The sequence below is a fragment of the Beta vulgaris genome, chromosome 7 (genome assembly GCF_026745355.1).
Source record: "Beta vulgaris subsp. vulgaris cultivar EL10 chromosome 7, EL10.2, whole genome shotgun sequence".
In the NCBI taxonomy this organism is placed as follows: Eukaryota; Viridiplantae; Streptophyta; class Magnoliopsida; order Caryophyllales; family Amaranthaceae; genus Beta; species Beta vulgaris.
In genome coordinates this window covers 53024266-53049199 of record NC_079208.1, presented here as the reverse complement: position 1 = coordinate 53049199, position 24934 = coordinate 53024266, and the positions used below count along the sequence as shown (strand labels likewise).

Sequence of the window (24934 nt, the reverse complement as noted above, 5' to 3'; positions counted from 1 at the left end):
TTCGGGGTTCGACATGAATAGTAATATGTACTGTACATCGGCTTTGTGTATTTTTAGTATTTAAATATTAGTGTATCGTACATCATGTGTTCTTTTATTGTTCGTCAAATGCAATTTATGTTTTTTTATATAATTGTGTTAATTTATTTTACGGATTACAAACTTATACAAGCTAGTAGTTAAAGATGGCATTAATTAATTTTAATTATACACAGATTAATAATATGAAACATACCATCAAAACTATAATTATCAAAATAAATTAGAGAATACATTGTGGGGTATGTGTAAAGTAAGAAGAAGAGGATCCTCTTTGTTGTAGAAAAATATATGGAGATGTTAAAAGGAAGAGGATGAGTTAGTGGGAAATGAGGTGGAGGAAAGAGAAAATGAGGTGTCAAGAGGAGAAAAGGAGAGAGAAAATATAAGAGGAAGAGGATCTCCTCTTTGTTGTGGATGCTCTTAGAGGATGAAAATAATCATCTTTACATAATTTTGATTTAGGGTGGGCAGCGCCCCGCATGCCCTGGCCCAGGGCCGGGCCTGCATCCCACTCTCTTTCTAATTTTCTCTCTTTAAAAATTAATATCCCACAATCTTTTCCCACATATCTTCTTAACCCTGAATAATAAAAAAAAATCATCCCAACTAATTTTTTCTCTTTTTCTCTTACTTTTTGACCCCACATAACTACATTTCTTTCTAAGTAAATATCTGAAATTTTTTTTATCCAAAATATATCAAAATGAGTTTCTATTTATAGAGCTCAGAAAAATAGAGCTATTGGTATTTTTTTTATATTTTTTCACTGTGTATTTTTAAAAGAGCAAACCGTTGAAAATTTTATAACAATTACCATATTCTGAAGTCTAGTCAGAATGTGTCATTTGGCATCACTAATCCCACAATCTTATTCATCATTTCACTCACCCATACAAAATTTTCACCCCAATCAACCCATAATCTTATTTTTATTTATTGTTAAGGGGAGTTTTTTTAAAGAATACATGCTCGATCTTATTTCTTGATCATTGATAAGGATGCTCATAGTCTAATATAGTCTTAGGGCTCGTTTGGTTGAAGTTCGGAAGTATAACTTCTCATGAATTTGCATTACCTAGAGATGACCACTGGTGCGGATTGGGCGGGTTGGTTTCTGGGCCTTATTGGGTCGGGTTGAGATTTCACAGTCCAGGACTGGGCCGAGAAATTCACGATTTGGGCGGGATGGTCCACAGGCTGAAAAATCTTGGCCCACATCGGTCTGTTACCGATTTTCACAGTTCGGGAAGCGGTTCGTGAGCCTAGCGGGCTGGCGGCTAGCAGACCAGCATGATATATTTTTTTCAAAGTTATATAATCGTTTATTATTGTTACATAAAACCTTTAAAATTAATTAAAATATATACAATTATTAATATTAATGAATAATTTCATTATTTTTGAATTTGATTGAATTATAATATATGCAATTTGATTGATATGTAGACAATTTGGTTGAATAATTACTTGGGTTGTGCTGGTCCGGTTCATGGGCTGAGCTGGACCAATTTTGTGGACCGAGTTGGGCGGTTTTAGTATTGTGCTTTCATGGGCTAGGCTAAAAAAATCTGGCCCACGTTTCACCCACCAATTTCATGGTTCGAGTTGGGTTGGACCAAGCTTTTCGTTTGCTCATACCCACACGACCCAAGAGGCGGGCTGGACTGGATTGACCCGCACTGTTGGCCATATCTAGACCATTACACATGAAATTTTATTTTCTAGGAAGTACATTATTTTGTTTGGTTGAACATGGGAAATTCTATTTCCCACGGAAATTTTTACTTACCTAAGGAGGCCTAGGTAAGTTATTTCCTGCATTTTGTAGGAAATAGAACTTTTTAGGAAGTTCTACTTCCCATGTTTTTGCCAAGCAAAAAAAATACATATATTTACTTCCTAGGAATTCTAATTTTCCATACATTTGAAAGTTAGCCAAACAAGCTCTTAGTCACACGCAGCTTTCCTTGTCTTGGTTTTGTTGTTAAGTTGTTACAACAAATTAAATAAACTATAAAATTGGATGAGAAATTATAATACAAGTTTAATAAACAATTTTAGCATGGAAATAGATATAAACCTCTGTTTTATTTTTTTACTTAAAAAAGTAACGTTAAATTAGTTAAATCAATCTAGTTTAATTAAGCTTGTAGGTAATAAGATCCGTTCAATCTTTAGTTTAATACTAATAACTTTATTCCTCTTAAATTAACTTATGAAATTTCCGGTAAAAGATATGTACCTAAAAATTGAATTTTTGTAGTCCATATTAATAATATTATACGGTGATTTTTTTTTTTTTGAGGGGAACATAATTCTTTGAATAATATAGCAAGTTAATTATAACTTTGTTTTGAGTTAGAAAAAAGTTAAAGATGTATCTTTCAAAAAAAAAAAAAAGTAAAAGATGTAAGTCATGTATAGTTGAATACAGACAGCATTTCTAAATGGGCCTAGGTCCAGCAACCAAAACTACAGAATTGGTTAGTGTACCCTACCACAAAATCATAAGATCTGTTTGTCATAGATGTTCATTTTCCCCATGTTGCACAATTGGACTTCCAACGAACTTTTACATCTTAAGTCCATCCTCCATACCACGCATAACTCCATATGTGGATTAATTGTAATTCCGTTATTAGTTTTGTAATCCATATGTGCATTAATTTTTAAATAACATAGGACGGTGGGATCCAATTACAAGCCCAAATGTCGTTTCATCTGGAAAAAGAATGGTGATTCGAGAAGAACTCTTCAAGCTTATAAGATGGTTATTTATCTTCTTTTCTTTATCAAATTTGAGACTACATGTATCTGCATTTTTAACAAACAATTCAACAAAATATCAAGGTGGTTTATTTTATGCTTGATACTCATAACTTACAATAAGGAAATCTAGATTATATTATTTTAACTATAACAAGAACACAAAAATATAGGTTTACCACACTAAAACCAACTTAAAATATTAGCTTTAGATCATTTAAGTTTAAGCAAAATAATTTTGCTCACATGATATGATACATATAGTGAGGAAGACGTGGTTCAACACAAGCCATAAGAGGATTCTTCTTAGGATTTGATAGGCCAAAAATCTCTTCCATATCAATATCTTCAACCTTCATATTACCTGGTAATTTCCATATAAATCCATGAAGAAGATTAGCTAAACTTGACTCAATAACTTTGAGACCAAGACTATATCCAGGACACATTCTTCTCCCTGATCCGAAAGGTAATAACTCGAAATCTTGACCTTTCACGTCTATATTCGTTGCAAGAAACCTTTCTGGCCAAAATTCTTCAGGTTTTTCATACACATTTAGGTCTCTTTGTATGGTGAAAGTATTTACAAGCACAAGGCTACCTTTAGGAATATCATAGTCTTCAATTTTAACTTGTTCTCTAGTCATGCGAGGCACAAGCATAGGTGCTACTGGGTGTAATCTCATTGTTTCTTTTGATATTGCACGAATATAAGGTAAGTTTTGTATGTCTTTCTCTTCAACCCATCTTTCTTTTCCGATTACACGGTCGAGTTCTTCAGTTGCTTTTCTGATGATATCTGGTTTTTTTAGGAGTTCAGCCATTGCCCACTCTACTGTCACTGCTGAACTTTCTGTACCTCCAGCAATTAAATCCTGAAATTTGTTTTGTAAAAAAATAGTCAATTCAGGGGTGGTTTTTGGCCCATGCAATTACGGTGACGGAATAGGGCCCCAAAATATAAGAGCCCAAAATATATTTATTTTAAATTATGTGAAGATTAGACAAAAGAAAACATTTGGATCATTAGTAAAAGTATAAGGGAAGGAATAACGAGAACATGAAATTCGTCAAAGTTTTGTTGTTTAACCTTTTGAAGATAGTCGTCATTAGCCAACTGTAAATATGAATCTTATACTTTTATTTTTTTGAACTACAAATAAAGGGCCCAATTAAGAAAATTGAACAGGGTCCCCATTACCTCTGCTCATTTTTGCCCCACCCCTAAATCAATTGACAAAGTTAACTTTAAAAAGAATAAGAAATTTGTGTATAGTGAAACCACACACTAGATTATTATACATGATATTCTATCCCAAGTTTTTATACTACCTCCACAAAAATTAACCAACATTAAAAGTTTGATGTTATGATGTACTCCATCGGTCTCAAACTATAATTTTCATTTTCCTTTTTTCATGGTAATTTATGCAAGTAGAATTTAAAAGGGATAGTAAATATTTTTTTGTTTATTTAAATAAATGTTGTATGGGAAAAGATGATTTTAGGAGAGAGAATGGAGAATAATTGGTGGAAGAGCATTAATTGTAATATTTTGGTTGACTAAACAAAGGAAAAACAAAATTCAAGAAGAAGCAAATAAATGATGGGACACGGTTATTCTGAACAAATTATGAAAAAATGTGAAACTAAATATAGAAATGAGAACTATATTTTGGGACACCCAAAATAAAAATGAGAACTATATTTTGGGACATCTAAAATGAAAATGGGAACTATATTTTGGGACGGAGGGAGTATATAAGAATGATTTGATCATTTCAAAAAAAAATTGTCATCTATTGAGGATTGTAATGAACTTTCTAATTTATGATGTTTGGTTTACCAAAAAAAAAAGAAAATTTATCATCTAAGAACTAAGTATCATTTTGATTTTTCAATGTAAAACATTACATCTAATCTTTGTACCCTTGTTACAATTAATAGAACATGAAAAAGATTGGACAAAAATAAGGTTTTAATATAGGTAGTCCTTAAAAAATTATTATCTTGGCAGGAAAAAAACAAGCTGCATCAGAGCACTTATTTTTACTCAGAGAGTAATAATGGATATACATAATACACTAAACTACCACCATGGCCCTCATAATTTTTTGGCACCATACCTACTTCCCTAGCAAATTGCAACTGCAAATGGAACAAAATGTAACCAGAAAACGATCCGCTTAAATTTCAAGACACATTGAAGTAGTACAATTTAACACTCGAGTGTATAACATACTCAAGTTATATATATATTTCCCTATTTATATTATATTGATCAATGAACAAAATAGTATATTAATACTCCCTCCGTCTCTTTTTATTTGCTACATTTTGCCATTTAGAGCTGTCTCAATTTATTTGCTACATTTGCCAACATTACTACAAATGATAATAAAACAAAAGATCCAAAAGTTCAGCCCAAAAAATTAGCCCACTTAATCAATTCCCTAAACCTACCCAACCCACCTAACTCTATTTATTACCCCACTCCCTCCATTTAACCCTACCCAACCCCCTATAACTACTCCCTCCAAAACCCTAATCTCAAACTTCCGTCATTTTCTTCTCTCTCCTTCTGACTCTCTCTCTCCTTCTGACTGTCACTTTCCTCTCTCTTCTTCTCTTCAAACCCTCAGATCTAGGGTTTTTTACTCCAAAATTGTTGAAAAAAACAGTAGATTAATTATCTACTCTTTTCTGCGATCATTATAAACCTAGATTTTGTCATTTTGGAGTGATTTCAGAAACGAGTCCCCTGTTTCTTCGGTATTTTTGAGTGATTTTGGGTTTTCATGGATGAGTTAACTCCGAAATCAAAGAAACGGCTCTTTGATTTGATGGACGAGTTAGATGCGGAGGCTAAAAATTCTAGGGTTGCAAAAAAATCGTTGGATTTTGGTTCGTTTTGTTGGTCTTGTGGCGCGCCTTCAAGAAAACCACCAGATCTTGAATTTGGTGGTGTATTTGAGGGCAAAAAACCTGAAAAATTGGAAGAACCACCTCCGGAAGGCTTTAAATCATGGCGAGCTTACCTCTCTTGGTATAAAAACCATCTCGAAATGGTTTCGGAGAGTCCCTTTCAAATTTTGACTCAGATCGGTCCACTCCTTAACTTAAATCTTTGTTTTTAAAATTTTAGGAAGTTTTTTTAACTTGCTTTGCCTGTGGGGTTGCGTTTGATTAGATTGCATGTTTAGGTTTTTGTGTTTTTTTCATGTTTTAGCCTCGATTTGTTTATACGCATGTTGTTTATGCCTCGATCTGTTTATAAACTTGTTTTTTGCCTTGATTTGTTTAATTTCTGTTTATTTTGCCTTGATTTGTTTAATTTCTGTTTATTTTGCCTTGAGTTGTTCTGTTTATACGATATTTGCCTTCATCTGTATATATATGTTGATTTTACCCTTCATTAGTGCTGTTTATATGATATTTTCACTTGATCTGTTAAAACATGTTAATTTAAGCCTTGATTGTTCTGTTATATGATATTTTCACTTGATCTGTTAATTTAAGCCTTGATTTGTTCTGTTTATATGATATTTTCACTTGATCTGTTAAAACATGTTCATTTAAGCCTTGAGTTGTTCTGTTTATATGATATTTTGCCTTGATCTATATATTATGTTGATTTTAGCCTTCATTAGTGCTGTTTATATGATATTTTCACTTGATCTGTTAAAACATGTTCATTTAAGCCTTGAGTTGTTCTGTTTATATGATATTTTGCCTTGATCTGTATATATATGTTCATTTTAGCCTTCATTAGGTCTGTTTATATGATATTTTCACTTGATCTGTTAGAACATGTTCATTTTAGCCTTGAGTTGTTCTGTTTATATGATATTTTGCCTTGATTTGTTAAAACATGTTGATTTTAGCCTTGAATTGTTCTGTTTATATGATATGTTGCCTTGATTTGTTAAAACATGTTGATTTTAGCCTTGAATTGTTCTGTTTATATGATATTTTGCCTTGATTTGTTAAAACATGTTGATTTAGCCTTCATTACGTCTGTTTAGTTGATATTTTGCCTTGATTTGTTAAAACATGTTGATTTAAGCCTTCATTAGGTCTGTTTAGTTGATATTTTGCCTTGATTTGTTAAAACATGTTGATTTAAGCCTTCATTAGGTCTGTTTAGTTGATATTTTGCCTTGATTTGTTAAAACATGTTCATTTTAGCCTTCATTAGCTCTGTTTAGTTGATATTTTGCCTTGATTTGTTAAAACATGTTCATTTTAGCCTTCATTAGGTCTGTTTAGTTGATATTTTGCCTTGATTTGTTAAAACATGTTCATTTTAGCCTTCATTAGGTCTGTTTAGTTGATATTTTGCCTTGATTTGTTAAAACATGTTCATTTTAGCCTTCATTAGGTCTGTTTAGTTGATATTTTGCCTTGATTTGTTAAAACATGTTCATTTAGCCTTCATTAGGTCTGTTTAGTTGATATTTTGCCTTGTTTGTTAAAAACATGTTCATTTAAGCCTTAACTTGTTCTCTTTATATGATAGTTTGCCTTGATTTGTTAAAACTTGTGCATTTTACCCTTGATTAGTTCTGTTTATATGATATTTAGCCTTGATTTGTTAAAACATGTTCATTTAATCCTTGTTATTGTTCTGTTTTTATGATATTTAGCCTTGCTTTGTTAAAACATGTTTATTTTTTCCTTGAATTGTTCTGTTTTTATGATATATAGCCTTGATTTGTTAAAACATGTTCATTTAATCCTTGTATTGTTCTGTTTTTATGATATTTAGCCTTGCTTTGTTAAAACATGTTTATTTTGTCCTTGAATTGTTCTGTTTTTATGATATATAGCCTTGATTTGTTAAAACATGTTCATTTAATCCTTGTATTGTTCTGTTTTTAAAACATGTTCATTTTAGCCTTCATTTAAGCTGCTGGTTGGTGTCTTTGATGGTGGTGGCTGCCTGCTGCTTGGTCTGTTTGGTTATGTTGATGGAAGTGGTGAAAATAATAAATGCAAGTGTAAAAGTGGTTGTGTATATATAGTCCAGAATTTGTTAGGATTTTTTTCTTTTTTAGGGGGAAAATTCAATTCCCCCTTAAGTTCGAATTTTTGGTATAATTTCAATACCTCTTATGTAATCTACCTTTAAAATTTTGGAGGGAAAATTTTTTTCCCTTTGGTTGTATAATTGTAACAGAATATTTTAGTTGTATTGGTTGTATAAAAATTTTGGAGGGAAAATGAATTCCCTCTTTCTATGTAATTGGCGCCTTCCTTAAAAAAATGTGGGCCAACTCTTTTTTTTGCCTTCTAATCTGATTTTTCACAACTTAATTAACCACAATTATTTTTCTTCAAAACAACCACTGCACACCACTGTACACCCACTGTACAGTGGTCCCCCCCCTTTTCCTTGGTCTTTGTGATAAAGTGTTTGTAGCAAATAAAAAGAGACAGAGGGAGTATTAAACAAGTCGTTTTTGTCTTACAAGAAAATATTCTTAATCAGGGCCTAAGATAACAATTAGTATTATTAATTTCTTTAAAAGGTCTCTAAAGTTTATGAATATAATTTTTGCACGGCCAAAAGTCCAAAATCAATCCCACAAAAAACTAGTGTTTATTTATAACTAACCTGATCTCTAATCATATTTAAGTATTCTCCTTAAGAAGGAAGTAATATCAAGTAGACTAAACAATCCAAAAAAATAGCAAAGTAGAATAAGTTAGCACGTTTTGTACTTCTCTTGATATCTAGTTCTGAAAACTTTCTTACATTAAGCCAAATTTGTTTTCTTGTGGTTGTGGTTAAAGATAAAATTATTACTAAAATACTCCCTCCGGTCTTTATTAGTTTACCCGTGTTTTTTTTTTGGATGTTTCTTATTAGTTTACCTCTTTCTTTTATTTCTATTTCTGGAAGAGGACCACTAACTCTTTATCACACATACATTCAACTTTAATATAAAAATAATAGTTTCTATTTCTTTTTATGACCCACAACATTATTTCTCCTAAAACTCTGTACAAAAGAAAGGGGTAAATTAATAAAGAGCGGAGGGAGTAACTTTTACCAAGAGTAATTAATCATAAAATATTATTTTTTTTGCTCCAGAATTAATCATAAATTATTTATGTACGTTCTAGATGTTTTATACACACAAGTCAAGTATGGATTTATTTTTAAGTTATTAAGATCATCAATTGTATTAAATTAAAATATTTGATATAAGCATACATACCTGGCTGAATGCCTTGACTCCAATTCTCTCAAGCTTGACTTCAAGATTAGGATCATCAGCAAGTTGTAACAATACATCAACCATATCTTTAGGCACCCAATCTTCCTTCTCTTTTACCTTTCTAGCATTATGTTCATCCAACACATGCTCCATAAACCTATCAAATTTCTTAGCCAAAACCTTCATCCTCTTTACATAACCTTGAACATCAAGATACTTAAGACAAGGTATCCAATCCCCAAGATTAAACACTCCATTTAAAAGAAACAATTCATCAAGCATCTTCTTGAATTCATCCGGTGTAACAATTGGTTTCTCATCATTAGTTTCATCTAAGTACCTCTTCCCAAATACCATCCTACTAATCACATTTAAACTCAACGTTGAGAGGTGATCTTTTAACATCATGGGTTCACCATTAGTGTTAAATATGGCTCTTAACACTGAATTAAGCTCTTCAACACGAATGTACTCGAATGATTCGAGCCTCTTGACACTAAAAAGCTCCATCAAACACATTTTTCGCGCTTGGCGCCAGTATGGACCATATTGAGACCATGTTATATCAGAATAGTTATAGGTTGTGTATTTTCCTGCTGATGTTTTAGGCCTTCCTGCAAAGGCTACATCATAAGTTCTTAAGAAAAGTTTTGCCATTTTTACTGATGAGCCTACTAACACTGGGACAGACCCAAATTTGAGCATCATCAAAGGCCCATATGTTTTAGTAAGCTCATGGAGGGAGCGATGTGGGAGAGACCCAATAAGATTAAAATTGCCAATGATTGGCCATGGTTTCGGGCCTGGTGGTAAGTTGAGTTTACGACGACGGCGAAGGTGGTGGCTTAGGACTACTAGGGCTATAGACACTAGCCAAGCAGCCGCATAGGCCGCCCAAGTTGGTGCCTCCATAGGTGAATGGTTTGTTGAGGTTATGAAAGGAACAAAATGTTGTGTGTCTTTTTTTTTTGGAGGGGATTATAGTTAGAAGTGGCTTGGTCTACTACGATAGAGTAAGGGGGTACTTATAATAGATTAGGCAAAGAGAACCAAAAAAAATATTGCATAAAAGAGGAGGTTGGTAGATTTCACGCAATTTCGTTTTTGCACTTGAAATTGCATTGTAATTGCTAGACAATTTCGTTAGGTGTATAATCAGTCTTTAGTCTTCACGTTCTCGACTCCTTTTGGTATGGAAATAAATGCTGTTTTTATATCTTTTTGTTTGGTGTGAATGCGCTATATATGTTGACTCTTCTTTATAATCATCGAAAATTATTCAAGTTCGGAAAATTTTCAGTGTTTAGTAGCTACAAGTATACTAGTCTACAAGCTAGACCATGCTCTTAGAAGATGTAAGAATATGCCTTGAATTGTGGTGCTCAAGAAGTGTTCGACAAATTCACGAGAGACGCAAAACTGCGTCTCGCCCGGGCGGTCGGGCGAATCTCGCCCGGTCGGGCGCGGGAGCAATCTGGGGAAACGTTTGTTTCGCCCGGTCGGGCGCGTAAACGTATCTGGGAGAACTGGGGACCGCTCGGTCGGGCGGATTTCGCCCGGGCGCCCGGGCGGATCGGGAAAAGACGCGGAAAACGCGTTTTTGAGCGGGTTGTATAAATAGGTTATTTTAACCTATCTTTTACACTACGAAAAACACTCTGTTCTCTATGTAATCTGGTTTCTTCTATAATAAAATTTCTCTTCTCTGCCGTGGACGTAGCCAATTTGGTGAACCACGTAATTCTGGTGTCTGATTTTATTGTTTTTGCATTCATTATTTGTTCTTCCTCACATCCGTTATACAAATTGGTATCAAGAGCTTAGGTTTTCGATCTGTGTGAGAAAGATGTCTGGAGTGAATGTCAAAATCGATAAATTTACTGGGAGGAATAGTTTTAGTCTGTGGCAGATCAAGATGCGGGCGTTATGAAGCAACAGGGGTTGTGGGCACCGTTGGCAAAGAAAGCAACGGATTTAGTCACCGCTGAGATGGCCGTTCTGGAGGAGAAAGCTCATTCAACGATTATGTTGTGCTGGCAGATGACATAATCACTGAAGTCGCGGAGGAGGAAACCGCATCTGGTCTGTGGTTGAAATTGAGAGTTTGTACATGACAAAATCTCTAACCAACAAGTTGCTTTTGAAGCAACGTCTGTTCAGCCTGCGTATGCAGGAAGGTATGCCTCTTAGAGATCATCTTGATCAATTAAATACAATTTTATTAGAATTGCGTAATATTGATGTGAAGGTGGAGGATGAGGATGCCGCTTTAATTCTGCTTGTTTCTTTACCTATATCGTATGAAAATTTTGTGCAATCTTTCATTGTTGGTAAAGATTCTGTGTCCCTAGAAGAAGTTAGATCATCTTTGCATACTAGGGAATTGCGCCATAAGGCATCTGGTAGTACAGAAAGTCAGTCTTCTGGGTTAGTGGCCAGTAGTAGTGGTGGTAAAGGACAGGGTAAAAAGAATTTTAAGAAATCTGGAAATTCTAAAGGGGGTCCTAAACCTAATGATATATGTAACTACAGTAAGGAAAAGGGGCATTGGAAGAAGGAATGTCCTAAAAGGAAGCATCAGGAGAACAAATCTGGGTCTGGTTCTGGTTCTGCTGCTGTTGCAGCAGAAAATTCGAATTCTGAGGATGACCTTGCTCTAGTGGCAAATGAGAAAACATATAGTGATGTGTGGGTTCTTGATTCTGGAGCGTCATATCATATGAGTCCTCATAGGGAGTGGTTTACTACTTATGAGCAGGTAGATGGGGGAAATATTTGATGGCTAACAGTGCAGTCTGTAAGATAGTTGGAATAGGCTCTATCAAGATCCGGACTCATGATGATATTATCTATACTTTGAAAAATGTTAAGCATGTTCCACAGATGACCAACAATCTGATTTCACTTAGTCTACTAGACAGTAAGGGTTTCAGTTTCAGAGGGAGTGGTGGAGTTGTGTATGTTTGAAGGGTTCAAAGGAGGTTTTAAAGGGGGTCAAGCGTAGTACTTTGTATGTTCTGCAGGGTTCTACAATCTCAGGTTCAGCTTCTGTTGCATCGTCTGAGGTTCAGAAGGAGGATATGACCAAGCTATGGCACATGAGACTTGGTCATATGAGTGAGAGAGGAATGCAAATCCTCTCCAAGGCAGATCTTCTATGTGGCCATAAGGTCACAAACCTGGAGTTTTGTGAGCATTGTGTTTTTGGGAAATTACATCGTAGCAAGTTTCCTAAGGGCATTCATAGAACAAAAGGTATCTGGATTATATCCATTCTGATTGTTGGAGTCCTTCAGCGTGGAGTCTTTGAGAGGTCACAGGTATTTTGTATCTTTTATAGATGATTATTCAAGAATGACTTGGTTGATTATCATGAAGTCAAAAGGTGAAGCTTTCAATAATTTTAAGCAGTGGAAGGCATTAGTGGAAAATCAAACTGGGAAGAAGATCAAAAGGCTACGAACTGATAATGGTCTGGAATTTTGTTTGTCTGAGTTCAACGAGTTCTGTAAAGTTGAAGGGATTGCTAGGCATCACACTGTCAGAAATACACCAGCAGAATGGTGTAGCAGAAAGGATGAATCAGACACTTCTGGAGAGAGCTCGGTGCATGCTCTCTAATGCTGGTATGACAGAAGGTTCTGGGGAGAAGCTGTCAATACAATGTTATTTGATAAATCGTGGACCTCATTCTGGGATCAATCTCAAAACACCATATGAGATGTGGTCAGGTAAGTCTGCAGACTACTCAAATTTGCGAGTTTTTGGTTGTAATGTTTCTACATGTGAGTGAAGGAAAATTAGAACCAAGGGCTAAAAAGGGAGTGTTTGTGGGATATGGAGATGGGTTAAGGGTTATAGAATCTGGTCACATCTGAGGAAGGGTTATACTTAGTAGAAATGTAGTCTTTGATGAAAATTCTATGTTTAATCCTACTGTGATGTCCACTGGAGTGTCAAATAGTAGTAGTGTTGATAAACAGGTGGAGCAGCAAGTCACTCATGATGAGAGTGATGATCATCAACACATTGGTTCTGAAGAACCATCATCTTCGACGTCTAGTGAGGAGGCGCCTAGCCTGGCACGGGAACGTCCTATAAGGACAAATTTTGGTAAACTCCAAGTAGATATGGGTTTGAAGATATGGTAGCTTATGCACTGCAGGTGCTGAAGAGGTGGATGTCTATGAGCCATCAACCTATAGGGAGGCATTACATGTACGGAGTCTACCCATTGGCTTGCTGCAATGGGGGAAGAGATGGAGTCACTTCATAAGAACGAGACTTGGGAGCTTGTGTCTAAGCCTTCAGGGAGAAAAATTGTTACTTGTAAATGGGTTTTCAAGAAAAAGGAGGGGATGACATCTGAAGAAGGGGTCAAGTATAAGGCTCGACTGGTTGCAAGAGGGTTCACACAAAGGGAGGGTGTAGACTATAAGAGATTTTCTCGCCTGTAGTCAGACATACTTCCATCAGGGTGCTACTAGCGATAGTTGCACATCAGGATTTTGAGCTTGAGCAGCTAGATGTAAAAACAGCTTTCTTACATGGAGAGTTGGAGGAGGAGATATATATGGCTCAACCAGATGGGTTTCAGGTTCCAGGAAAAGAAAACAGTGTTTGCAAGTTGAAGAAGTCCTTATATGGGCTAAAGCAGTCTCCAAGGCAATGGTACAAGAAGTTTGATAGCTATATGATGAAGCTAGGCTACAACAGGAGCTCATATGATTGTTGTGTGTATCATAACAAGTGACAGATGGGTCTTTCATCTACTTAGTGCTATATGTGGATGATATGTTGATAGCTGCCAGGAACAAGTCAGATGTTCAGAAATTGAAGGAACTTCTCAGTGCTGAATTTGAAATGAAGGATTTGGGTGCAGCAAGGAAGATTTTGGGGATGGAAATTTATAGGGATAGGACTCAGAAGAAACTTTTCTTGTCACAGAAGGGTTATATTGAGAAGATATTGTCAAGGTTTGGCATGTCAACAGCAAAACCTATAGATACTCCAAGTGCTTCGAATAGTCATTTGTCTGTGGCTTTTGCACCTAAGTCGGCTGAGGAGAAGGAGTACATGAGTCGGGTTCCGTATGCTAGTGCAGTAGGGAGTCTGATGTATGCTATGGTTTGCACTAGGCCGGATCTTGCACATGCAGTCAGTGTGGTTAGTAGGTTCATGGGTGATCCTGGTAAGGAGCATTGGCAGGCAGTCAAGAGGATCTTTCGGTACCTTAGAGGACGTCAGATATTGGTCTCATTTATGGAGGTGATATGGCTTGCTTAGTTGCAGGATATTCTGATTCTGATTATGCTGGAGATGTAGATGGTAGAAGGTCTATGGCTGGATATGTGTTTACTCTTGGTGGTTCTGTGGTGAGTTGGAAAGCAACTTTACAACCTACTGTAACTTTGTCTACTACTGAGGCAGAGTACATGGCCTTGACAGAAGCAGCTAAGGAGGGGATCTGGTTAAAGGGGTTAATCAGTGATTTGGGTCTACATCATGATCAAGCAACTGTGTTCTGTGACAGCTTAAGTGCAATATGTTTAGCAAAGGATCAAGTCCATCATGAGAGGACTAAACATATTGATGTCAGATATCATTTTCTGAGGAGTGAGACAAGGATTAAGGTGAAGAAGGTAGGAACTGCTGATAATCCTGCTGATATGTTCACCAAGCCGGTTCCGCAGAGTAAGTTCCAACATTGCTTGGACTTACTTAATATTCGTGATTGTTAGTTGCCCTCTTGGGGCAATTCTGGAGTCCTTAGGGACTAATCTGGTCTGGTTGTCTTTTGGGACAAATCTGGTGTTTGGGAGATTCTGGGCGTTGTGATCAATGCATCTGGTTTTCTGGTGATTATGAGAGAATTCAAGTCAAGGTGGAGATTTGTAAGAATATGCCTTGAATTGTGGTGCTCAAGAAGTGTTCGACAAATTCACGAGAGACGCAAAACTGCGTCTCGCCCGGGCGGTCGGGCGAATCTCGCCCGGTCGGGCGCGGGAGCAATCTGGGGAAACGTTTGTTTCGCCCGGTCGGGCGGATCTCGCCCGTCGGGCGCGTAAACGTATCTGGGAGAACTGGGACCGCCCGGTCGGGCGGATTTCGCCCGGGCGCCCGGGCGGATCGGGAAAAGACGCGGAAAACGCGTTTTTGAGCGGGTTGTATAAATAGGTTATTTTAACCTATCTTTTACACTACGAAAAAACACTCTGTTCTCTCTGTAATCTGGTTTCTTCTCATAATAAAATATTCTCTCTCTCTGCCGTGGACGTAGCCAATTTGGTGAACCACGTAATTCTGGTGTCTGATTTTATTGTTTTTGCATTCATTATTTGTTCTTCCTCACATCCGTTATAACAGAAGACTGAAGATTCCAAATATGGAATTTGATTGTACATACCCTCTTAATAAACGATACTAGAATTTTTTGCACGCGATGCGTGCTTGAATTTTTTTTCAAAACAGAAACTCGATTTTCTTCGGCATAAGAGTCAAAATTTGAACATTAGACATATGAAGTATAATTGTTTTTAGTTGCAAAATTTGATTGGTTTAGTTTCTGTCACTTAAGTCTCTCACCATTATTTTTGTCTTTTTTTTTTTTTTTCTTTTCAAAGTTAAATTCAATGAACAAAATAGAAATTTTATTGAATTTATTTATGATTTAAAATATTATAATTTTTTTAGTTGATCTTTGAATTAAGTACAGTATTAACTTCTAAATTCTAAACACTATAAAAAAGTAAATAATTTTTTTCCTTGTCTAACTTCTAAATTCTGATTTCAATATAAATACACCTCTATTTTTATCATGACCCACGATTAATTGTGAAGGGTTCTTGAGAATAGTGATTTGTAAGTAAATTTTTGTAAATATATTTGTATGTATTAACGCTCTAGTTTATTAGTTTTAGTTTGTATGTTAATTTTAAGTTTTAATAAAGTTTTCCGATTATTGAGTGATTTGCGTGCTTTTCTCAATTGTATGAGTGATTTGTAAAGTTTCTTTTTTTAAGTGATTTGTGAGTGAGTGTTGTAAATTAATTTTCGGTAGTTTTCTTTGAGTGCCGATTTTGATTTTGACATTCCTTTTGTAATTTAGAAAGGGAATGAGGGCAAAATAGGCATTTCAAAAGAGGACACCATTGCTCCCCTCTTCCCTTATATAATAGAGATATGTGCTTGCTTTGGTAAAACTTGATCAGAAAATTATTAGGTGATTATATTCAAGAAAAAGAATGCTAGGCTTTGTTATAAGATTTTTTAACAAGAATAATACAAACTTTTGCCCATTCTCTCGTAATAATACAAACTTTTGATTATTTTTTAATACTCCCCCCGTCCCATTTTATTTGCTACATTTTGCCATTTAGGTGTGTCCCAATTTATTTGCTACATTTGCAAATATTTTCATATATAGTACATAGGTCCCACACTTTATTTACAAATTTGTCATCACTCCCTCCTTGGTTTTTGTAAATATTTCCATATATAGTACATAGGTCCCACAATTTACCTATTTGCTTTTTTGTTAATTCTTGTTATGGCAATGGTCCCACTCCCTCCTTGGTCTTTGTGATAAAGCAAATGTAGCAAATAATTTGGGACGGAGGGAGTAATACAAACTTTTGATCAAAATTCCTCCAGTAGGCCAATACCAGTTATTAACTTGTTGTAGGAGGTAACAAGTTGATGTGGTTCGGGTAGGTGAGGGGTTTGGGGGGGGGGGGGGGGGGAAAGAAGAAAGATCATTTTGTAATTTTTTTGACTTGTTTTACAGGTTATAAGTCAACTTGACCTACTGGAGGAATTTTGATGCAAAGTTTGTTTATTAAAAAATAATCAAATTGTATTATCACGAGAGAACGAGCGAAAGTTTGTATTATTGTAGTCAAAAATCTCTTTGTTATATATGACTGTAGTATATTTTGTTTTTGAAGAATTCGATATGCTCCCATATTATTGTAGTATATTTTGCTTTCGAAGTATTCAATATGCTCCCAATGCTACTTTAATTTCATCGCAGGTAAGGTCTCCATCAAAAACAATTCTAGCCAAAGCTAACTTGTTAGAACGCCAATCAATGATGTCTTGACCTAATGGTTAAGATTGAGGTGTTGTGAACGATTGGTCACATGTTCGAATCCCTCCTCCCCTTTTTTGTACTGCCTTCGTGGCTCATATGGACCAAAAAAAACTTGTGAGTGCGCTAACTTTGTTTTGGACTCTTATAATTAAGTTGTTGTGCATATACATTCCAAAATCATGTATGAGACAACTACGTCAAAATAAGGCAGATTAGCATATAAAAACAGACACAAACACCAAGGCCGTTTTAATGAGCTTCTTTGATTGACATAATAATAATACAATTCTTCCTTTAATTATATAGTACTAACTCTCTCTTTTTTTTTTGGATAATTTTAGAGGTTTTATTTATTAGCTTCAAAGAGTCATAGGCATCATCATACATTATTTGCAAGATGAAACTGACAGCATGCCATCACAGATTATACAAAGTTCCACCTCTAATGATCATGATATGAAAAATGAACAATAATCACACTATCGATAACACCAAGCTACAAACTCAACTCATCTTCTCAAGCCTTGTTTAACTAGTGAATTTGCAACTGCATTCAAATCTCTGCATTTATGAGTGGTTGTGATGTTCAACCATGATTTTCTGGAATTCCTTATGAAATTGAGAATGAAACTTAGATTCCCCGGTCCTCCATTATCACCATGGCACCATCGCACGACTGAACAACACCAAAGAAGGCAACAAGATCCAACAAAACAACAAAGAAACACATGAACTCCTTAAACATTGAAGAATGAAACCATTTAGCCATTGGAATACCCCTCACTACACCATCTCTTTGCTACTTAAACTCCCTTTTTTTCTTCACCATTTTATGGCAGAACCCTAGATTCTGAAGAACTTGAGAGTGATTATTCTTCTCCATATTGCGATGAAATCCAAGATGAGTAAGTAATTGACATTGGATTTTCTTAATTGACCTTTGAAATGAGAGCTTGGCACAACCTTGCTCATATTAGAATCAGGTAGAACAATGAATAAATACTAAGATCATCAATTGAATCTACATTTCTATCATTTCCTTTAGCACAAGTAGAGACCATCTCCATCAACATAGACTCAACTAATTTCTTTAAACATGTGATAGATGGGTTATTATGATATAACACATGGTCACTATGATATTTTCTCATAGTTTTGCAAGCTTAGTTAATCAATATCATTTTCTAGATTCTCTTGTTAATTTTCTCAATTTTAGCTTTAATGGCCAAAAAAGAAAAGCTCGAACACATATGACATATAGTGACCGTTATACATATATAGTCACCTTTCAAATATAGTTTTTAATGTGATCCTAGAATGTTGTGATTTTCAAAGAACAAGTTCAACGCGTGAGAGAGGGAAAAAGTTGTTTGATACAGCAGAGGGTCACTATGATATAGCAGAAGGTCACCATGATATGGAAATAGTAAATATTATTTTTTTTCTTGACTAATTTCTTTACACATGTGATAGATTGGTTATTATGATATAACACATGGTCACTATGACATTTTCTCATAGTTTTGGAGGCTTATTTGCTCAATGTCATTTTCTTGATTCTCTTGGTAACCTACGGATGAGATTCATTCTCATATAAAAAAGTGTTCTCACATAGGGACCTATTCTCACCAGATCCCAACCCTATATATATATATATATATATATATCACGAGTCTATATTTGTCATCAATTTACACATGTTTATTATCATTTTATACATAGTTATTATCATATTATATATGTTTGTTATCGGTTTATGTGTATATTATATTAGTTTATACGTATATCATATTAGTTTATAAGTTGATGTGAAATATTCATAAACTGATAACAAATGTATATAAACTAATATGAAATACGAGTATGTATAGTCTGATATGTAATATGCATAATCTGATAACAAATATATGTAAACTATATTGAACATAACTCGGACGATCCTAGCCAATTTTTTCTGTAAAATAGTTAATTCCATGTCCAATCAAAACAAAGACGAAAATTTGAACTTCATTCAACCATAAATTTCCATTAAGTGTAAGTCGAGTATATTCATCATATACTCGAGTGTATCATTTAAATATTTTTTTGTTCATTTGCTCATTCCAAACTCTCGCTTATGAGCATATTTTGCTCATTTGTAGAATTTTAAACGAGTAATGAGTAAAAAAAAAAAACTTAAATATATCATATTCACAATATGCATGTTGAATGATAAAAGTTGTAGTACTTCCTCCGTCGTGTTTTAAATGAACATTTTGTTTTTCACGCAATCTAAACGCGCTTCTTTAATCATTAATATCTTTAGTTGTGCACATGTAAAAAATATAAAAAAGTTATAATTTGATAGTATGAATCGAGACGAATCTAACAAAATCCCACTTAACTATATTTTTCTTTATATAATGACGATAAATTGGAATCACAATTAATCAATAAATAGTGTAATTTTATTCAATGTTTCATTTAAAACGGAATGGATGAAGTATATATTTATATAGTTATTATACGCAACTATAGAAGTCAAGTAAAGGAGAAAAGGAAAAAGAAATCAAAGAGGAAAGTTAGATAGAGGAAAATCAATGTATATGCTCCTCTTGAAGAAAGGTAATAGAAGTTTTGTTGTCATTTCCTTTAAAAAAAGAATAAGTTTTCTTGTCATCTAGCTAAATGAAAAAACAATGGTTTTTGTGCGTAAGCTTCCGTTAATTGTTTTACTTCTTGTTGTTGACGTAACTTTTGTTTTAGACGATTAAACTAAGACTATTCGACTTTCTACAAATTCGGGAAAATTTCCTCGAATTTCAAGTGTAGAAATGGGTTGATTTATAAGTTATAACCAGGAGTCCGTACTTGACCAAGACTAGATGACTTCCACAAATTATTAAAATTCTCTCACGTATATTGATGGCCAAAACTAGTAACAGGTAGTAGATTATGGACCAAGGTGTAAGATAAGCATCCTATACCAGCTCCAAAACACAAGACAAGAAGAATGAAACGCACCATTCAACATGCAAAAAAGTAATTGATTTGACAGCTAATGTACATTCCCATTACATCCAGTGTACATGTCGAAAATACAAAAAAGTAACTGATTTGACAGTTACTGTTCAACATTTAATAACTGATTTGATATCAACCGCCATCATTTCCCCTCATATATTGTTCACCACTTCTCTATTTTCCACACTCAACCTCCCTGTACATTCTTGGCTTCATGGTTGTTCATTAACAAAATCAAAATGTACAATGACAGCCCCCCAGCTGAAAGTAACCCAATTCTTGAAGCTAGTGTCAAGTGAGTAATTTGCAATCTTTGTACACTCGGTGTGTTGATGTTTGTTCACTAATGACATTAAATATGTACAATTACAGTCTCATACCGAAATTCACCACTTCTCTCTTTTCCACACTCAACCTCCTTGTACTTTCTTGGCTTCGTGTTGTTCATTAATAAAACAAAATGTACAATGACAATCCCCAGCTGAAAGTAACCCAATTCATGAAGCTGATGTCAAGTGAGTAATTTGCAATCTTTGTACATGGGTGTGTTGATGTTGTTCACTAATGAAATTCAATATGTACAATTACATCCCATACCGAAATATGTCAAATGAGTAATTTCCAATCTTTGTACACTGTGTGTTTGATGTTTGTTCACTAATGAAATTCAAATACAATTATGTCTCATACCGAAATTCAATAAAATCACAATGTACACTGATGGTCATTATTTTTATCACTAAAAATCCCCAAATGTACACTCGTATATTATTGTACACCAAACCATATGCATTTGTACATTAAAAAAAATGTTTCACGTGATGAGAGAGAAAGAGCTGGCTCACTTTCAAAAATACTGCCAAAAGCCAGCTACATGGGCAAGGTGTTGGATGCTCATCCTACACCTCGGTGTAGGATCTAATTTGTTGTAACAGGCTAACAGCCTCTATCCGTCACTATTTACTTCTCGTATGGATTTGCCTATTTGCTATATGTTATGGGGTAAAATCTAATTTCACGTGGCAGCTATATAGTGATAGCATATGTGTACAGGTTGCGGCAAATAATTGATTTAAAGATAGAAGCACGTATTGCTGATGTGGCAGGGAGTGGGTTTTGACCTTCCTAGGAACGAAGAAGAAAGTCGGTAGCATTAGGGGAAAACCAGCAAAGAGGTTACAAGAACTTACCAAAGATATTGTGGAATCTCTAGAAAAGAGAATCTAGAGCTTACTAATAGGAAATTCGTTACATCCTTCATTCAACGGCAACATAGCATTACACTATAAATAGCGCACTTATCTAGCATGTAAACATCATCTCATCACTCCAATGCTTTAGCTCAATCTCTCTTTCTCCCTCCATCATTTTTGTTTCATATTCTTAATTTGTCATATCTCTTTCTCTCTGACTTGAGTTGCTCGTCCATGTTGTCAACCAGGCAAAACCAGTGTACTTGTACTGCAAATTGATATTATCATAGTGGATTGGCGGTACATCGATTCCCTTGTGGTTTTCTCCCCACTTAGAGGGTTTCCACGTAAAATCGTCTTCTACGTGTTATTTCTTTAATTTTGTACTATATTTCCCTTATTTATTTTGCCAAGTATTGCAAGTTAATTGTCAACCCTCTCTCAAAGCAAATTATCCTTAGTGTGAAATTTTCCCAAAATACTATATTAGTCCTTTTGATTGAAACGAATGGATTTGATACACCAACTTCTTGTTAGAAATTAATATGGCAATTAAAGATAAATTATAAAATAGATTATGGCGCAATTAGATAACTGTCTTCAGGGTAAATTAGCCCCTACTATATTGCTGGTAGGGGTAACTGATAGGCGTGTCGCGCACCTAACAAAAATAAATAACTTAACTAACCTCCTAATTATGTAGTAGGGTAAGTCAGTGTCGATCCCACAGAGAGAAAGTTGTTCTATGATTAGTCCTTAAATAATGATAAGACTAAAGGATGTTAATGTAAATAATGGTCGAATGAACTATACTAATCAATATATAAATAAAAGACTCTATAGTTAAGTATCCCCACTAGCATGAAGTAATACAAAATAAGTCCTACCCCAAACTAATCAATTAAATGTTCACAAGGAAAAGTCCACCCTATAAAATACCATAAACCTCTCCCGAGTATCTATGACTTCCTCGATAAGCATTCAAGTCTACTCCCATGGAATCATGCAAATTAAAGACATTAAATGCGACACTCTAACTTCCTAACAATCTAATCACCTACTCCCGTGGAGAACTTCATGTCCTTAATTGAAATACCCAAATTCGTCAAAACCCAACTCCCGTTGTGATTAAGACACTAGAATTAGAACAATACTAGCTATCCCTAATCTAGTATTGGAATATGCAGAATCAATTAAGCAAGAACAAATAAACATAACTAATTTGGGGATTTAAAGAAATAATCATGAATTAATTCATACTAGGGTTCAACTTAACCATATATAAAAAAACTACTCAAGCATAATTGAAATAGATAAATAAACTAGAGAACAATAATTAAAGTTCATAATAGAAAACAAAGAGAAAAGAAGAAGACAATAAGTACTTGAATTAATGAAAGAAAGGTAGAGCCTTTGAGAACAATGAAGATCTACAAGTTTCTCTCTCTAACTTCTCTCTATATATGCTAGAACCCCTAAAAAAAGTGTATGCCATAGACTATCTCCCGTCCTTAAATAAATAAAAGAGTATTTATAACTTCCTAAAATAATAAAATCGACTTCGCATAATGTGTCATGGAGCAGATCAACACGGACGTGTCAATAATGACATGGATGTGTTGACTCGTAACCATAAAATCTATTATACGAAAATAAGCTAATGTCTCAAAAAAATCAGAGTGACACGGACGTGTCAAAAGTGGCACTAGAGGTGTGCATGGGCCGGGCCAGCACGAGCTCACTCAAGGCCCGACCCAACCCGTTGTCCGCTGCATGGGCCGCGGGCCTGTCACGGTCAAGAAATTCATTTCAGACCCGCACCGACACGAGCCCGCGTGGATCGGCCCGCGGGCCGAACGTTCCTTTCCTATGTTTTTTAGGCTGAAATTGTAGATCATCCATTGTGGGTAAAAAAACATAAAAACTAATGATAGATCATAAGTGAGGTGGAAGAGAGAGGAAATATTAAAATAATTGATGATCCAAATTTTTGGATCAACCATTGTATATGCTCTTCACTATTTCCTGATTTCCCTAATTTTCTTTTTAATGATTTGATTTTAATCTATACACTTAAGTTTTTTTTGGTTGGAATACACCTAAGTATTTGGACACTCATTTTACTCTGACTCTTTAAGCATTGTTAAGTATATTGAATATTATTTAACTTAGTTGGTAACTTTTATGAGGGTAAATTTAAAATCTTGGATCGAATTTTCTCCACATCATTGTGTTTAGTCATTTTTTAGCTTCGAAAAAAATATACTTAAGTATGTGAGATCTCGTTGGAGTTGTCTTAACATATTTTCAACTTTTTGTAATGTTAACTTAATAATTTAAAGAAATTTATGGTCATTATCTTGCATTATCCAACCTAATAATGGATCGGTGTAGATTATAAACAAAGGGATGTACTTTGTAACTCCATTGTCCATGGCAAAAATATTTTATGCACTTGACTACCAATTTTTAGTTGTTAAATAGAACTAAAGAGAATGTACAATGGGTTGGCTTTAGGTTGGTCTAGCAAAAAGTAAAGCTAGCTTTACTTAGTTTTGCTATTGGGGCAATTGGCCCTTGGAGTTGGTTGGTCTGGATTTCCAGACTAACAGCACCTCGGATGGAGCGCACAAGGCCAATGACTCTCCAATTGTAGCGCGCCACTTGGCATTTTTGTCTACAACACTTTTCCCTATAATTTGCAATGTTCTAAATTTTGTAATGTTAATAAAAAAAATCAGCTTATTATTTTTTTAAAAAAATTACAATAACGCGTATAAATATTTTTATCTATAAATCGAGTCCAAATTTCATATATTTTACCAAACTTCTTCCCAGCCTAATTTTCTAATTACTCTCTCCTACCTATATTACTTATACTAAGCCAATATTATGGATTCAAATAATCCTAATTACTCCAAACTAATCCAAACCACCATAAAATTCACATCTCACTAAAATTTCATGTATGTATGTTTTTTAAATTTTCTATCTTATGTATGTGTTTCCTTTTTTAATTTATAATGTCAAGTTAACGTAATTTAATTTAACATAAGCTAATTAGCTAATTTAATTTAACGTAAGCTAATTAACTTGTAACGTAATTTAATTTATCGTAATTAATTTAACATAATCTAATTAGCTTTTATCAATTAAAATCATCTATTTCACATAAAAATACAAGTAGAAGAAGAGAGAGAATTTTGTGGGGTTTGGTAAAAGTAGGAGAGAGAAATAGAAAAACCAAGTAAGACCAACCAAACCATTGTGAGAAAAAAAAAATGAGTTGGTGGGAGTTTTAGTGGGATGTGAGGTGTAAGAAGGAGGAAAGGAGAATGAAAGAGAGAGAAAAAAAAAACTCAAAAACCATTTAAAACCAACCCACCCATTATAAATGCTCAAGTTCATTTCTTCTGGATGCAACATTTGATTTTTTTTATTAACTCGTTTATAAAAAAAGGCAAATGTTTTTTTAAAATAAAAACAAAGGAAGCATATATAGACATAACCTTTAAAACCACCAAGCTAAAAGTCTATTATAGTTAGGCTTGTTTAAGATTTACTTCCTCCGTTTCTTTTTACTCGCTACACTTCTCATTTCACGGACTCCTATA

The 24934-nt window shown here is 34.6% G+C and overlaps 1 protein-coding gene across 1 annotated transcript; it reads right to left on the bottom strand.

Moving 5' to 3' along the window:
* Positions 1-2875: 2875 nt before the first annotated feature.
* On the bottom strand, positions 2876-10100 carry LOC104899746 (trimethyltridecatetraene synthase). The gene is made up of 2 exons (XM_010687003.3): positions 9033-10100; positions 2876-3683 (listed from the first exon to the last, which is right to left on the bottom strand). Exons 1-2 carry the CDS (start codon positions 9942-9944, stop codon positions 3051-3053), a joined length of 1545 nt encoding a protein of 514 aa, XP_010685305.1. The 5' UTR covers positions 9945-10100; the 3' UTR covers positions 2876-3050.
* Between the last annotated feature and the right edge of the window lie 14834 nt (positions 10101-24934).

Bases quoted from the DNA above. Each gene is read 5' to 3' on its own strand.
- LOC104899746 (XM_010687003.3), bottom strand. From the start codon at position 9,944: ATGGAGGCACCAACTTGGGCGGCCTATGCGGCTGCTTGGCTAGTGTCT. The intron at 3,684-9,032 runs GTATGTATGCTT...AACAAATTTCAG, and splicing joins GAGTCAAGGCATTCAGCCAG to GATTTAATTGCTGGAGGTAC.